The sequence below is a fragment of the Trachypithecus francoisi genome, unplaced genomic scaffold, assembly GCF_009764315.1.
Source record: "Trachypithecus francoisi isolate TF-2019V2 unplaced genomic scaffold, Tfra_2.0 Lachesis_group20, whole genome shotgun sequence".
NCBI lineage: Eukaryota > Metazoa > Chordata > Mammalia > Primates > Cercopithecidae > Trachypithecus > Trachypithecus francoisi.
In genome coordinates this window covers 12,339,719-12,356,902 of record NW_022681466.1, presented here as the reverse complement: position 1 = coordinate 12,356,902, position 17,184 = coordinate 12,339,719, and the positions used below count along the sequence as shown (strand labels likewise).

The 17,184-nt window shown below is 56.1% G+C and overlaps 1 protein-coding gene across 5 annotated transcripts in view; it reads right to left on the bottom strand.

The window, feature by feature from the left end:
- RPTOR (regulatory associated protein of MTOR complex 1) overlaps nt 1-17,184 on the bottom strand; it is a 418,953-nt gene that overhangs the window by 58,600 nt on the left and 343,169 nt on the right. For all 5 annotated transcript variants that reach the window (XM_033182532.1, XM_033182531.1, XM_033182533.1 and 2 more), the window contains 3 exons: nt 14,511-14,628; nt 13,471-13,611; nt 12,526-12,684 (listed from right to left, as the gene is read on the bottom strand). In XM_033182532.1, the coding sequence (XP_033038423.1) occupies nt 12,526-12,684; nt 13,471-13,611; nt 14,511-14,628 (418 nt within the window). The remainder of the gene's footprint in view (nt 1-12,525; nt 12,685-13,470; nt 13,612-14,510; nt 14,629-17,184) is intronic.

Sequence of the window (17,184 nt, the reverse complement as noted above, 5' to 3'; positions counted from 1 at the left end):
TAGCTGCCAACAAGGCTCCTAAGGCAGCTGCATTTTCTGAAACCCTAACCCTGGTATTGGAAGCATTGCTTTAAAGAGTCGAGGTTACAGGAAGCTCCCATTTTGTTATTCTGGCAATGGGCCCCGAGATTCAAGAATCTTAGCTGATCACTAGGTTTGATCACAAGGATTCATCTTCTGAGGCTGAATCTTTCTAAAAGGAAAACTGCATGGGAAAGGGTGTAACTTTCCTTGAAATGCCTCAGCGGATCAGAGGGCACGACCACACCCCTGGAGGAACATCTGATGTCACGTCCTAGATTTCCAGGAGCCTCCGCGGCCCACGGGTAATGGTACATGTGGCGTGGACGTCTACACCGCATCAAGTTCAGCACGTGCTGCTTTGCGCTGTGACCCAGAGAGCACTTCCCGCCCACCTCCACGGGCCTCCTGCCCACCTCCGTGGGCCTCCTGACCCCCTCCACGCGCTGGCCCTGCCCACCTCCACACACGCCTCCTGCCCACCTCCGCGCACTGGCCCTGCCCACCTCCACGCGCCTCCTGCCCACCTCTGTGCACGCCTCCTGCCCACCTCCGCGCACCTGCTGCCCACCTCCGCGTGCGCCTCCTGCCCACCTCCACGCGCCTCCTGCCCACCTCCACGCGCGCCTCCTGCCCACCTCCGCGCGCGCCTCCTGCCCACCTCCACGTGCCTCCTGCCCACCTCCACGTGCTGGCCCTGTCTACCTCCGCACGCCTCCTGCCCACCTCCACGTGCCTCCTGCTCACCTCCACGTGCTGGCCCTGCCCACCTCCGCACGCCTCCTGCCCACCTCCACGCGCCTCCTGCCCACCTCCACGTGCCTCCTGCCCACCTCCACGTGCTGGCCCTGCCCACCTCCACATGCCTCCTGCCCACCTCCACGTGCTGGCCCTGCCCACCTCCACGTGCCTCCTGCCCACCTCCACGTGCTGGCCCTGCCCACCTCCACGTGCCTCCTGCCCACCTCCACGTGCTGGCCCTGCCCACCTCCACGTGCCTCCTGCCCACCTCCACGTGCTGGCCCTGCCCACCTCCGCGTGCCTCCTGCCCACCTCCACGTGCTGGCCCTGCCCACCTCCGCGCGCCTCCTGCCCACCTCCGTGTGCCTCCTGCCCACCTCCACGTGCTGGCCCTGCCCACCTCCGCGCGCCTCCTGCCCACCTCCGTGTGCCTCCTGCCCACCTCCACGTGCTGGCCCTGCCCACCTCCGCGCGCCTCCTGCCCACCTCCGCGCACCTCCTGCCCACCTCCGCGCGCTGGCCCTGCTTTGACATGCTGGGACTTCACGAAAGGTTGATGTGCTGTGACTTCTGTCCCTAAGCCTCTCCCGACTCACCCGACACTTGATACAAGTTCCTGTGCTGCTCGCTCGGATACAAAGACAGACAAGGCAGGACACAGCAGGGACTCAGACTCATTCATAAATAACAACGGTGAGTCATGGGCACGGAGGGAAGCGCTGAGGCTTTGTCGGTGCAGCTGCTCGGTCCTATTTAATTCCCCAGCAATCCTACAGGCAAGTATCACCCCCAGCATCACCGAGGAAGGTGAGGCCCAGAGGATGAAGGATGTGAACGCGCACCCTTCAGACCTTTGAGCCATGCCACATCCATGACACCACACAGCCTCAGAGTGACGCAGGAAGGAGCAAGAGTGACTCCTCCTGTTGGCAGTGGGCTAGAAGGTGAAGGGCAGGAAGGCCTGGTGGAAGAGGCACAACGGAGCCGGGCTTTGAGGGGAAGGAGGATCATTCTCTGGGCAAAGGAGGGATGGAGCGAGGGTGGGTAGCACAAACAAGATCTAAGACATTGAACAATAAAACGCGGAGGTGATGGGGATGCGGAGCCTTAGGGTATAGTCCACAGAAGCCTGGAGGAGCAAATCAGAGATTGCGGGGTGGGGGCTGTGAGCACTTGGAAACCAGAAGGAAGGGGCAGGCACGGGCCACGTGGGGTCCCGGTGCAGTCAGCATTGGCCGAGGCCAGGGAGGAGGCTGATGGAGCAGGCATTGTGGAACGGGTGTCCATGCCACGCTGGACCCAGAGAGGCGGAGAAGGGAAGAAGCAATCCTGGTAGAGGCAGCAGGTCCAGCAAGGGCCGGGCCCAGGCACCGAGTGTGGAGGGCAGAGCGGGGCCAGGCGGTGCCTCCCCTGTCTGCGGGTACCAGGAGTGCCAGTTTCCTGCCAGGCTTCGCCCCAGAGGCCGAGGCAGGCAGGGCCTTGCCCTTGGCACTGGGAGTTGAAAAGGGATCCAGCCACCATAGAACTCCATCTTCTTTCTTTTTGGGGAAGTTGGACAATTTGCTGAGAAGCAAGTGCTTGTTCATTAGTCAAAGGATTTCGAGTGAGGTGTGATTCCAGGCCACCCGACTGTTGGTGAAAGAGCTTAAGCATCGAAAGCCAGTGGAGGACCTTGTCTCACTGCATGAACACGCTGTGCACGTGGAGTGGGTTCTGCACGGCCCGGTCAAGTCCACGGAGATGGAGGTGGGGTGTGAAAGTCAATGTGTGCGTGGGTTCTGCAGATGCCTGCAGCCACCTATGGCTTCTGTTCAGCGAGCCTGAGACGGGCTCTCCTTCAGCTCCACGTATGGAGGGCCGGTGTCTACCCCTGCTGCATGCCCCCACCATGAGTGCAGAGGTCAGGGAAGCCCCGTGCCCGTGGCTCCTGAAGAGGCCACTACGAGGAGTCCGTGTTGCAGTGAGTGAGCGCCTCCAGGACTGAGCCGTGTGGAATCAAGAGCTCAGCTGCCACCTGGGAGGTCACGCTGTGCTGCTGTGCGGCCCGTGCTGGAGTGGATCACGAGAGGCTGGGACCTCTTTTGGGAGCTGACATGTCTCATCCCACAGGGCAAGTTTATAGCCTTCAACTAAAGGAAGCATTCTTCCCAGAGACACGTCCCCTGCAGGTCTTGCCCATGCACACATGCACCTGGCAGGCGGTCCCCGTGCTTGAGCCTTGCGCCCAGGAGGAGGCAGTGGGGATGTCTTGGGAGTCTAGGGCCCAAGCACACCTGGACTTCCGTGCCACGGCGCCACGCAGATGCACCTTCTGCTCAACCGTGGTGCTGCACCGCGTGGACTGGGACAGAACCGAAGCCTTCCAGCTCAGATGGCACAGCTCTGCAACAGCCGTGTGGATTCACAAGTAAGTCTCAGAAATGTAAAACCGGTCCAGGCTCCGTGGGCATACTCCCTAGACTCTTCTCTATCCCAGCGGATGCCGGTTCCTAGGAACTGCTCCATGCAACACAAGGACATCGGTGATGGCTGTGTCCTCAGTTTTTTTAAAGAGTGGGCGGGTGGGCTAGGAGATTTGGCTTTGAATTCGCCCCTGCAACAGGCCCTGGTGAGGAGGAGACATGGCCTCACTGGAGAAGTTTGCTTCCGCCTGGCTCCACGACACCCTCCACCGTGGGTGACAGCATGGCCCCACAAGGTGCCTATTGATGAGTGCCCGCCTGAGACCCACGCCCCTTGATTATTCTGGGGTCCTGGGATCCCCACAGCTGAGTAAGGCATCGAAGCAGCTCCCCGCGAGGCTAAGCTGCCAGGTGAAGGGGCTGTGAGGGGCAGCTGGCCTTATATGAGAACCCTCCTCACAAGACCCGGGGGCAGGGAGCAGGCTGCTGCGAAGAAGAGGGCACTGGGCACACCTGGAACCCAGGGCTGGCGCGGCAGGAGGCCCTCTGCTCCCGGGGCTGCCCTGACAGAGTGCGAGGAAGGTGCAAGCTGGTGGCTGCTTGAGCATCACCCATGATGGGGGAGCCACAGACGTGGGCACCAGGGGTCTAGGTCAGGGCTCCACAGGACACTCCAGGAAAGGACCTTGGCACTGTGTGGGGGCACTGCTGGGGCAGGGGGGATGAGATGGATTAGCTGCTACTGTCACCTAATTTTTAAAAACAGATTTTTGTTACGGTTGGCCCTCTACATCCATGGATTCAACCAACCACAGATCGAAAATATTTGAAAACAAAAAAAGTAATACACATTAAAAAAAAAACAGAAAAAAAAAAACAAAAAAAAACAAGAGAGCATAACCGCTGCTGACACACTGTGCTGGATTTGATATTCTGAGGAATCTGGAGACAATTCAAGCATGGTGGGGGACACGTGTGGCGGACGCAAAGCTGTCACACCTTTCCTAGCAGGACTGAGCGTCCTTGGGGTCCTGGAGTCCCCCACGCGTACTGAGGGACGACGCTATTGCTCTTGACCTTCGTGCAGATTTCAACTTATATCAAAGTCGAAATACTGTTTGTGACTCAACAGGGGAAAAAAAATCTAATTTTTGCCAGTCTGTTTGCGACAGTGGATTTTATAACTATGTACTAGTAAAAAATATGACGCTGTGATCATGGAACTGCTGTCTTTAATTTCACGTCTTTCCTTGGTTTGGCCACAATCTTCTCTCAGGCTCTGTTATATAAACTGTCCTGTTGTAAAATCTGCCGGTCCCCAAAACAGACCGCAGAGACCTTCCCATCGGATTCGAGTCCACCAGGAAGGAGGTGGGGCTGCCAGGGTCCTGCCATGCAGGGAGTCAGGGACTGGGGGTGTTGAGCTTAGAAAGGGCCCCTGCTGGCACTCACAGAACTCCCTGTAAGCACGGAGAACCTATTTTCATGTCTAGACTAAAAGTAATAAAAGATCATAACGAATGGTTTTAGAAGTTATTTTTCAGAGCAATGGCCACAGCTTTCCAAATAGCACACAAGGCAGGGAAATTGACTCAGAGCTCTGGCCAGCTGCATCCCAGAAGCTCCAGGTCTGGCAGAGCAGCTCAGGTCTGGCAGAGCAGCTCAGAGAAGAGGTTCCTGCAGGCGACAGCTGCCAGCCGCCACCCCAAGGCTGAGGGGTCGGCAGAGCAGGTTGTGCCCTCCGATGTGCTCACCCAGTCTGTAGTGGCCAAGACCCTTTGCCATCCTGGGGAACCAGTGTCCCAGGCCGAAGGCTTCTGCAGTGGCCCCTTTCTTGTGACCCCTCCTGTCCCTGGGTGCCCAAGGGTAACTCCTGTTCCCTCATGGGCTGGACCCACGACTCGGTGTGGCTGTGACGAGAATCACGCTGACCAGCTGCTCTGCCCTCCCCTCCTCCTGGGCCGGCCAGAGCTGTGGGCCCTGCCGCTGCCCACAGGGAAAACGCAGCACGTCCCGGGCCGGGTGGGCGGCGCGTCTGCATCATCTCCTCAGCATGTTCAACACCCCTACGAGACAAACTTAGTAATGGCCTTTAGTTAAGGACTTTTGCCCTAAAAACATAATCCTGTAGCGCTGGAAAACTGTTGTTCATTTTCTCACCACTGTCTTCTGACGAGAGTAAATCCGATTTCTGGCTTGTGAAGCCTTCCTTCCGAACCCGCACAGGTCCTTTGGCAACAACCCTGCTTAGCTTTCTTTTGGTCGAGCGAGCACCAGGCTTTTTTTCTGCAAAGGCAGAAACCAATACCTTCTCTACCCTGAAACCCAGACCTCGAGGCCCGGCCAGAACTCACTACTGGGGGCTCTGGAGCTGCACGCAGGGCTTGTGAGGGCTCTTTCAGCTTCTCGATGCCTTGGAAAAAAGGAAGGAAACTAGTTCTAGGTACTCAAGAAGGTGAGGTGGGAGGATTGCTTGAGCCCAGAAGTCCGAGGCCAGCCTGGGCAACATAGTGAGACCCTGTCTTTAAGAAATATTAAAAAAATAAATGAAGGGAGAAGCAATTGCTACGGCCCGTCCTGTAAACACCAATGAAGCAGCAGTGCAACCGGCCAGCGTGTGCAGCTGAGAGGCCTGGGTAGGCCTGGAGTGCAGGGGCCGCCACTGTTCTGTGGCCTCTCAGGAGCTGGGCAGTGCCCCAGTTTCCAGGCTGGGGTCTCCGGGCTCCTCTCTCCTCCAAGGGCAGTAGTTCTGGCTCCCAGATTCTGAACGAAGTAGAGGGGTCAGGACTGGACACCTATTCTCCCGCAGAATCTCGTGTTCAGGTGTGGAGAGCACAGGCGGCCTGAGGGGCTTCTGGCTCTGCCGCTGGCCGGGGCCCCCAGCTCCTCCTCTGGGTGAGCAGGGCACTTCCAACAGCTGCACCAGGGCCAGCTCCACACTTCGCGGCGCTGCGCTCCTTTCTCGCCCTCCCCTCCCTTGCATTAGTCCATCCTGGATCCATTCGTATGGTAACACATTTTCAAAACTGTAAAAAATGTCACCGTATTTAGCAGCGTCGTGAAAACTGGTCCCGTCTAGCCCAGGCCTCTGATCTGTGTCCCCATCAGCGCTCTAGGGATGAGGCTTTCTGCGGAAAGAGCACTCTCAGGCCACCGGAGTCCCGAGCAGAATTAACTCTCGCCTCGTCTCTCAGCACGGGTGTGCCTGGACTCTGGCTGTGACGCAGGGTTTTGGGAGGGAAGGCAGGTGGAGCACATGGCAGCGTGGTCCCCCATGGGACTGCACTCTAGCTGGCAGCCGGGGATGGATGGACGAGCGCGGCGGTGACGTGGTGTGGGGCTACATGCATGGGTGTCTGGGGGTGAGGAGGGCACCTCAGGCTGGGTCCCAGGACATGTGGACATAGGCCACAGACCCTCTCCAGCCGTCCTTCTGTCCTGAGCAGCTCCACAGCCACTCGTGGGTGTCAGGAACACAGGTGAGTGCAGAGAGCAAATGCATGGGCTGGGGGCCGGTACAGATGAGGCCTGTGTCCACATGTCCGTGCGTTAGCAAGAAACAACTTTACAGGACTGTGGTGGTAACAATGGTGACACCATGCTTTGATGTGCTGGGTCAGGCACCTACAGGGGATCCTGGCGGTGGGCCAGGGAACCTCCAAGCAAGACCACCTGGCTCTGAGCTGCACAGACGGCAGAGGGGCTGGCTGCAGGCAGGTGCAGTGGAACAGCTGCTGCTGAGATGGGGGGTGAGGGGGCTGAAGGAAGACCTTGAATATCAGGCAATGGTTTGGCCTCTACAGAAAATGCGGTTTTAATGAAGGCTTCACCTGGAGGGTAGTGAGGAGCTGGCAAGAGAGAGGGCCTGCCCAGCTGTGGTCTGCACAGAGCAAGACCCAGGGCAATGAGGCCTGATGGGATGGGGGCACTGGAAACAGGGGGGATTGATTTAGGGGATTCTTGTGGATGTCAGGTCAGAGGAAGGGCTGAGTGAGAAACAAGCACGATGGAGACATCAAACAAGATTCTAGAACCTGAGGCAGTGCTGAGACCTGGGTTCCCATTTAGTTCCACAAACATGTATCCTGCCCCACCAGGGGCCAGGCACTGCTGGGGGCGGGAACCCGGGCTCCCCCAGTGATCGCAGGAAGCCAAGCACCAGCCAAGGGGCTTCACTGCCACGGGGACACGGGAAACACACGACTGAGGGAGCAACAATGCAAGTGCTCTGGGGAAGGCAGAGCGGGGAGGGCACTGGCCATGGGGCTTCTGGGGGGCCGGGAAAGATGGGGAGACATGGACGCCCCAGGTTGCCATGGTTCTGAAAGCCTCTGCAATCTTCACTGAAAAGGCCTAAAGAGATTGCGGTTCTTTGGCTGAAACGAAAGAAATTGGCTGGAAGCAGGGAAGTGCTGTGCGTAATGGGGTTCTGTGTAGGTTATGAATTCTGAACGCTTAGGTAAGCACGGTGGTTTCCAGGTGGCGTACGCGACACCTTCCTGAATATGAATGAGGCTGGTTTTGCGGGGGCGACTTTGTTTCTCTCCTTCCTAAACTCCAGCTCATTGTGAAACTCTTCCCTGTCAAATTTCCTAAGATTTGAATGATATACGAATAAAACTTAGTTTTCTCCAGTAAAAAAAAAAAAAGTCAGGAATCAGACTGTGTAAGAAGGATGGTGGAATGGGGACTCCAGCTCCTCCGAGAAGACAGACAAGAAAGAAGGGGCAGAGGAGAAAACTCATGGAGGCCAAGCCCCTGTCCTGGCCCCAGGCTGCCGTGGGCTTCCCGTCTGGGTAACCCTCAGATGAAACTGCGATTCTTCGTCCTGTACCCCACCGAGACTAGTACCGAGGATAACGGCAGCATTCACTCATCACAGACAAAAGCTAAGTTTCACACAGGAGTTGGGCGGGGTCCCCGTGGTCCCTCTTGCCTGTGGACAGCACCCAGGGCCTCAGGCATGGCACGTGCACAGTAAACACCAGCCTCAGCAAGTTAAGCCACCTGGAAGTCCACAGCTGTGAACTTTCTGCAGTCTTCACCAGCAGAAGGGGAGATGCCCACGTGGTATCCAAAATGCCCAGGGGGAAAGGGAGGTGCAGTGGGCATGGGGACCTGCAGACAGAAGCTCTTAGTGGTGCCATGGTGACCCAGCGCCATACCGCCTGGCTTGAGCTCCCTGGACCAATAAAAGGTGCAGTTCTCCATGCTTGCAGGCCAGGTGCAACTTTTTATTTTGATTCTTACTTGATGGCCAGATATGTGTGAGTGGAAGGACGAGAGTGAACTGAGAACCCCATAGCGCATGGGCTGGGCAGGGCGGTGGGGCGACCAGGCCCTTGGCAGACGGTCACCAGGTGAGCACCGAGGGGTGACGCTGCTGTAGCTTCTTGTGAAAGAGGAAGGCCAGCCGGGTGTGGTGGCTCATGCCTGTAATCCCAGCACTTTGGGAGGCCAAGGTGGGCGGATCACCTGAGGTTGCAAGTTCGAGACCAGCCTGACCAACATGGAGAAATCTTGTCTCTACTAAAAATACAAAATTAGCCAGGTATGTTGGCATGTGCCTGTAGTCCCAGCTACTTGGGAGGCTGAGGCAGGAGAATCGCTTGAACCTGGGAGGCGGAGGTTGCGGTGAGCAGAGATCACGCCATTAAACTCCAGCCAGGGCGACAAGGGCAAAACTCCGTCTCAAAAAAAAAAAAAAAAGGAAGGCCACAGGGAGCACACGGCCCCAGGAGAGCCACAGTGGAAGCAGGGACACCCGGGAGGGAGCTGCGACCACCAGGCCAAAGAGCTGCTGGCTCAGGTGGCTGCAAGGCGGGGAGGAGACTGGCCACAGATGCCCTGCCGAGAGAAGGATGTGTGGGGGTACAAAGAGGAGTCTCTGACTCCTGGCCAGGAGTCAACCCGAGTAAATGCTGGTCCCCTTGGCTGCAGAGGGAGGACGCGTGCTTCTGCAGGGAGGGGAAGGAGATGCCCAGAGCCGATGGTACTGGCTTCAACACAGGTGGCACTGGGTTTGCCTGTTCTGCACTTTTGTGCCCCAATGTGCACAGTGGGGGCACGGTCAAAATATCTGGCCAATATGTGGAAGAGTCTCAAGCCCTCTGTCTGACTCACAGGAGTGTCCTCAGAGGAGTGTCCCTGCAGGCTGGGGTGCGGGCAGGGTGTGCCCTGCTCTCAGGCTCTCTGAGCTGAACTCGGCCTTGTTCTTCTATGGCCTGTGTATGGTTCTTATACTTTTTAGGTGGTTGAAAAAAAAATCAAAGGAACAATATTTTGTGATGTGAAGTTATGTAAAATTCAAACTTCAGTCCACAAGGTTACATAGCAACATGGCCAAGTTCATTCACTCACACGCGGTCTCTGGCTACTTTTCCACCACAATGGCAGTGCTAAGTGCCAAGGGGCAGTCCCACCCGCAAAGCTCTTTCATAGGAAGAGTCTGCAGACTCCTGCTCTAACCTACACAAGACGGCAGGAAGCTATCACCTTGACTTGATGAGCGTCAACTAACTTGCTGGAGGCGCTAGAGAGGTACTCACAGGAGCTGTGGCGGGGCCAGGGGAAAGGTGTAATCACAACAGAATACTATGAATTTACATTTTCTAGTACTTAAAAAAATATTTAAAATACCTTTTTTCATTGCAGATTTATAAGTAGAATTTCTGCAGGCAGTTTTTAAAAGACACTTGTAGGCTAGCCTGGAAACCTAACCACTATATATAACAATTCTATTTAAAAAGTGTATTCCAGTTCAAAACAAACATCTTACAAGTGACTTTAGAATATATTTCATTGGTGACTGGGCAATACCTCGATTTATACTCCAATATACAGTGTCAACTCTGCGCTTTCTGGGCACTTGGCATATTTTAGCAAACAACCAAAGGCACAAAGCTGCAACGTTATTTCTCAATGAAAATTAACAAGTTGGTCTGTCTGGGCTAAGCTGGCGTGTCTGGGTTGTTGTGTAGTGAACCCTGGAGAGCACGGTGCAAGCTCTGGACTCATTCTATCCAGAGGTGCTCAAGGCAGCAGCTGGCCAAAGCCAGGAGCACACCCACAGGCCTGCCCGGTGGGAACTGCCTTGGCGAACATCCTGCCTGCGTCTGTTTCAGGTCTTTCGGCTCCCATGCGCTGCTGTCATTGTGGCTGGACTGCCGTCCCTGGGAACCACAAGGGAAGTAGAAAGAGAGCTTGAAGCTGAACGCAAGTGAAAAGCCCATCATCAAAGCTCACGGCGCGGGGAGCGAGACAGCAGGGGGAGCGGGCGGGGGGAGTGGGCAGGGTGGGGGAGACGGCAGGGGGGAGTGGGCTAGGGGAAGACGGCGGTGGCGGGGGTCCCGCAGACCTGAACACACACATTAGGAAGGAAGAAAAACTCAAAGTTAATGAGCTATTTTTATTTTGCACTTGAGAACTGAAACAGGACAAGAGGGTGATCCTAGAGAAAACAGAAGAAAGGAAACAAAATAAAGTACTGGAGTAGAAAAATAAAGATAAAATAATGCAGTAAATTCACAAAGCCTAAGTTAGAACTTGAAGACACTAAAGAAATGAACAAATATCTTAGAGGACTAATCAATAAAAAGGAGAAAAGGCAAATCAACAACAATAGGAATAAAAGGGGACACATCTAAAGAGACAGCAGATTGGGAATGACAGAGCAGCTAGAACAACAAAGAGACAGCAGACATTAGAGACTCGTGAGAATACTGCAGACGGCCTCAAGGGAAAGAATGAGAATACTTAGCTGAGTGGAATAAAATCCTAGAAAAATAAAAGTTTTTGAAGCTAGCTTAAGAAGAAACAGAGAGTGTAAATAATCCTATCAGCATTAAAGAAATGGAATACAGAATTCAAACCCACCCTCACAACATCACACTAGCCCAGACAGCTCAGGGGCAAATTCAGGGGAGGCTTCTCGGAAGGTGCTGCCGGATGGAGGCTCTGAATGAGAGGGGAGCGGCACCATATGCCCGAGAAGAGCTTCCCCACCGAAGCCCAGGCTGGGGGCCGGGAGTGCCGGGGCCCAGCAGAGCTGGGTGCAGCGAGTGAGGGGTGTGTCGGACGTGGGGCTCCATGGTGGCAGGGGCTGAATTCTGAGTTTGCTAATTAAAAAAAGGAACAAAAAGGAAGAAGAAACGAGAACCAGCCTCACAGTGCCCCGACAGGAGAACGGATAGTGGAGCCATGGCAGATAGCAGAGGTGAAGGAACAAAACCTAGACGACGACCCAAGATACAGATTGAAGTCAGAGCCAAACAAACGGGTTTTGCAGGCCACGCGTTGTGCGACGGCGCCAACAGGAGGTAAAAGCCTCTAAGCGGGTACCACGTATGTGCCAGGGCTCACCGCCAGAGAGGGAAAGGGTAACATCACCAGAGGGAATGGGACCGGGGTGGGCTCTGGGGCTCGACCTCTGTAATTCCTTAAGCTGGGAATACAACACACACACACACACGCACACGCAAGTCTCTGTAAATTTTTACATGGCTAAAATGTTCCTTAATATGAAAAAAATTCAAATGAAGCCGGTAAGCCATTCTGGATAATCAGAACAAGAGGAGAGGAGGCTCGTTTGGTTAAGCCCTAAATCTGTTACCAGCGGTGTGAAGATGAACACAGCTACACAATAAGAAAACACAGTGAATTCCTGCTTCGCCTGCTTTCCATCAGCAATCCTGGTGGTAGAGCCCAGGCACACACCATTCATGGCAGAACAAGAGAAGAATTCAACCCTTCTATCAGATTTCCATTTCCAGGCAGTGCCATGTCAAGCTGCTGGGAACGAGGTAAAGTTCTGTAGAGATTGCGCAGGTGGGCAGGGCGGGGACGACAGCCCCCAGGCCCAACCGCAGGGCCCTCTGTCTCTCACTGTGGACACTCCGTGTGGGGGCCGATCTGGGCACTAGAGGATGTGAGCAGCTTCCTGGCCTCACCCACTGGGGCAAGGAGCACCCCTACTGTGCCCTAGTTGCACCTGCGGGCAAAACCAGCCCTGGTTGAGAAGCACTGCTCTGCATCACCAGGGTGTCCAGCACCCATGAAGAACGCTCATCCATCTACGGAAGATGGAAGGTTCTGGCAGCCTTCCCACCCGGCCAAGCTGGCCAGCTCCCATGGCTCCGGAGCGGCCTGTAAAATACCATCCCATCACAACAGTGATTTCAACTTTCCCGCTTCCCCCAGCAAAACATTCTCACTTCCTCGCAGTCCAGCTGACTTTTATTCTTTCTTTTGAACAGATAGCTTCGACACCCACTGACCTGATGCAGACACAGGTTTGTGCTGCTCTGTGTGGGGAGGAGACCCTCGGGGCCCCTCGGAAGCAGAAAGGGGCACGCAGACTCACCAATGAGGGAGTTGAGGGAGGAGTAGGAGCTGGCACGGCGCATCTTGTCGATGGTCTCGAAGGACAGGATGTGCTCCTCATTCTCAGGGCTGCCCAGGGTACTGCTGGCACTGCTGCTGGTGCTGAGGTTTCCAGGGGAGAACGCCACCGCGCCGCCGGCTGCCCGAGACACAGTGGGGTCAGTGGGGTGCTCCCGGGACCCTCCTTTTGGTCTTACAGTTAATGGCATGACTATGTATTTTCTTCTAAATAAAGCTCAGCACACCCAGGCACAAACACACCCTGGTGCACACACACCCTGGTGCACACACACCCTGGTACACACACCCTGGCGCACACAGCACACCCAGGCACAAACACACCCTGGCACACACACACCCTGGCGCACATACACCCTGGTGCACACACCCTGGTACACACACCCTGGTGCACACAGCACACCCAGGCACAAACACACCCTGGCACACACACACCCTGGCACACATACGCTGGTACACACATACCCTGGCGTGCACACACCCTGGTACACACACCCTGGCTCACACACACCCTGGCGCACACACACCCTGGTACACACACCCTGGTGCACACATAGGCACAGGCACTCACTGATCTCCCTGGGAGCCAAGCTCCCCACCCACAGACTGGGGCAGGGCACGGCTCTCCAAGGAGCCACCGCTTCGCCTGTGACTACACTTGAGCTCTGCACTGGTATTGCGCCCGCTGGCTGTTCTGGGGACTGGCCTATGCCTCCTTGCCATGCTCACGTCTGGAAGGGTGACTCCAGACGAGGATAGCTGGCTCATCACCATGTTGACAGATGGGACCTCAGGGCATGCACTTAGAGAAGGGGCAGGGGCAGAATGATTCTTGCTCAGATAAAAAGTTTTGGAAAATACAACCCCAATCTCTCCCAATCCAAGAACCCAGTTTCTAGGATCTTACATTCCTCTGTCAAGCTCAGGTTCTGCAAAGATTTGTTGAGGCTCCTGGCTGTGGCGACAGCACGGATGTTTCCGTAGGAGCTCACGGAACGAAGTCTGGGGGTGCACGGGCTGTCTCGCACCGGGGTCAGACTCCCTCCCTCTGGGAAAGAAGGAGAAAGACAAGCTACGGTGGGCTTCCAGGCGCAGGCCGGCGTGTCTTCTGACACTCAGCAGCTGGGACACTCGGTGATGGCAGCTGCTACCTGTGCTGGAACGAATGTGAACGCAGGAGCTGTGCAGCTCAGGGAAACTCAGACGTGAGTGGAGGCTCTGCGGGATGGCACTGGACAAACGACAACCGCTTGTCGCTCTGTGGATATTAAATTACAAAAGACAACAGGGGAGAAGCTGGTGGCTGCGGCCTGTCCAAGTGCACACGAGGTGCGTGGTGACGTGGGCCACGAGCCGTTCCCCGGGAAGCCGCATCAGAGCAATGGTCGGCCGCACTCATCCGGCTCCCCCTTCTCCCTTTCTGGGCTTCCTACAAGCAGTGAGGCTTCTCTGTTGACGACAAGCCCTGCACGGCAGAGACGGCTGTGTGGTAGGGGAGGGGCTGCCAGCAGCGATGAGAGAGGAACTGTACTCTCCAGTCAAAACGACACGTGTGAGAAAGGACTCCTGACATGACTCACCGAGCCATGGAGCCAACGGCAGTGTGATGATGACTCACGGCAGGAAGACGGCCCCTGCGCTTTTCTGCAAGCTCCTATTGCAGAAGTTTTGTCATACTTCAAGGTTTCTGTGAGTTTAATTCCCAAAAAGGGTAAAAAGAAAGGAAAAATGTAAGAGGGTCAGTGTGGCCCATCTTTCCTGTCCTTTCGAATCTGACAGGTGCCTAAAAAGAAGAGAAAAACAGGGACCCCTTGCGGCAGGTATCTGGGAAACCTGAGCTTAGACTCGCAAGTCAGCAAGTGGCCAGCAGTTCTGAGACCGGGCCGTGGCCTGCACTAGAACCGCCAGGCCAGGTGCTCAGCGGGTTCACAGGAGAAGACGCCGTACCTGTGGTCGCTGGAGAAGGCAAGGGGTAGTTCTTTTCCTCTTCTATGAACTGCAGGGCCACGGTGCAGAAATTGCTTTCATACTGAACCACGAGATGACTCAGAGCCACCACCAGCTCCTGCCGAGAGGGAGAAGGGACAATAATACTCACTGGGGCTGGAAAATGATTGAGGAGCAGCAGTGAGACTTGAGTCACCAACAGAAAACAAAGGTTAAGACAAAAGCGTCCTATCGGCATCAGAAAAAGGGACCATCCCTTTTCGAACCCAGAAGCCTTGGCACAGCAGTGCTGTGGAGACGGCAGGCCAGTGGCTCACGGGGGAAGCCAGAATGCCCGCCAGGATCCTCACCACTGCTAGATGCGCACGATGCACGGCGGTCTCATAAGGACATGGTGAGTCACAGGACTCCAGACGGGGAAAGGTAGGAGGCCTCACAGCCTCTTGCTTACGGTCACCACTGGGACCCCGGCTGAAAGTGCCGCTTTAGATCACACCCGATGGCTGGCGGCCTTTCTAGATGTGAGCACCCCAGGGCCGAGCGCAGCGGACAAGCTGAAGCTGCTCCTTTCAACACATGTGAAACTTTCACTGGAAGACGTTTCTAGTCCCTAAGAGGGAATGGGAAAAGCTGTAGAACTAAAACATCATCTTTAGGCCCAAACGCCTTGGTCCAAGGAAACAGACACAATTTGCCTCTTTTAGGACAGTTCAGTGCTGTGACAGGAACAGCGGAGATCCTAGAAGTCACTGGGAAACAGAAGGAGGATGTAGGTTTAAAAAACAGAAGGAATGCTTTTTTCCCTACACCAACTTTCTCTGCCTTTTTTTTTCTAAAAAGAAAAAAGATGGATTCTTAGCAGAAAGCCAAGTGCTGCGAGAGGACCCCTTGCTTGTTGCGTGATGCTCCCGTCTCCGCAGCGACAGGATGAGCAGGCTCTGGATGGGCCCACCAGGGACCAGGGTCTTCTTGTGGGCCCACTCTCCATCTACACGCTCTGTCCATGCACGCTCCCACCCCAGCTTTACACGCCCTGGGCTTCCTCCTGTCGTGCTTTGTGGTTTCCCTGATGCTGGCCCCTCACTCTCCTAGCTCCAGGCTGGCTGTCCAGCTGCTGGCTCTTTACCTGCACCCCAAACTCTCCCTGCCCTGTGAACTGTGGGCATCATCTACTTTCCATTCAGTCTGCAGCGCCCTCCTGATTTGCGCCGATGGAACTGCAAGTCTCGCACTGCTCAGAATGGAGCCCTGGCATCACCCTCCACTCGCCCCTCCCGCGCTGCTGGGCACCAAGGGCCGTGGCCCAGTGTGCGTGTTCACCGCCATGGCCCACACCCCGGTTCTAGTGCTCATCTCCAACTGCCTAAGCCACTGTCCCAGGCTCCTGGACAAACCACAGAACCCGCTGCCTTCCCTGTGCAAGAGGAGTGAGGCGCTGCCCAGACGGGGCCTCCGACAAAGCGAACACCCACTGGGCCCCTTCCAGAGAAGATCAAGGCTGCACCTGTCTTCAGCAAGTACCGATTTTTTCCCTTTCCTTCTGACATCAGGTGAGAAAAGCCAGAGCTGGGCCCTGGCACGGATTAACGTGCACCGAGGTGGTGGGCCTTTCGATTCAGCGGAGGTCAACAGGGGCCACGTCCATTATTCAAGGGGAATGTCCAGAGAGCACTCACTCCCGAACACACATCCTGCTGGATACGGGGGCCTCGCTCGGAGCCGCACATCCTGCTGCAGATGGTGGGCCTTGCTCTGAAGGCTGCTGCCTGGCACACAGCAAAGAGTTCTCCTTTGCGTCAGACCCTTCCTGCCCTTCCTGAATGGAGCTGGGCTCTGACAGCAAGACACACACGCACCGGCCTTCTTTGGGATATTCGTGCAGAACCCATCAGAGGGTCTGGCAGAGGTGCTCAGCCAGGGGTGTGGGAGCTGCCCTCTCTCAGCTTGTGCAAGATGATCTTGGCTGGAGTTGTCACGTGACCCCTTCCCTCTGGGGGCTCCCCAGCAGCACACAGACGGGGAGGTCACATTAGTGGCCATGGGCTCCACACTGACCAGCTTTCCAAGGTCCTCTGACCGGTCGCTTGTCAAAGCCATTGTCTGTCCTCCTGATCCCTGGCTGGGGCTGAGCAGCCTCCCTCGCAAGGCGGGTAGCTCCGCCTGGACTCACACTTTGACCTGTCAGCTCAGCCCTTCCTGTCGGCTCCCCACCTTCGGAGTCCACGCGTGCTCCTAGAGCCTGCTCCTTCACGGCTGGTCCCTTCAGCGAGGAGCAAGTCTACTCTCCTGTTGCTCAGACCCCAACCCCGGGGCTCCTCGTCTTCCTCTTTTCTCTACCCTCTCCGCCTGCGAGCAAGTGCTGTGAGCTCTGCGTTCCAAGTGCACGTCTCTTCCTCCCTGCACCATCCCTGCAGCTGGGCGAGCAGCCCTTCTGATCTGGGCAGCCAAAGGCGAGGTCCTGCCTCCAAACCCCTCCAGGCCTCTGATCACGAACAACAAGGCTTATGCGTGGCTGGGCCACCTGCCCCACTGCCCTCCTGGCCTCTTGTACCCACGCCCTCTGATGGGCACGCCCCCTGCTCTGGGCCCCTCCCTGTGGCAAGGCCTCCCTGTGCCCCCAGCCCCATCCATACTAGCTCTGCTCAGCTGCCACCCCGGCCTACCACCCTCATAC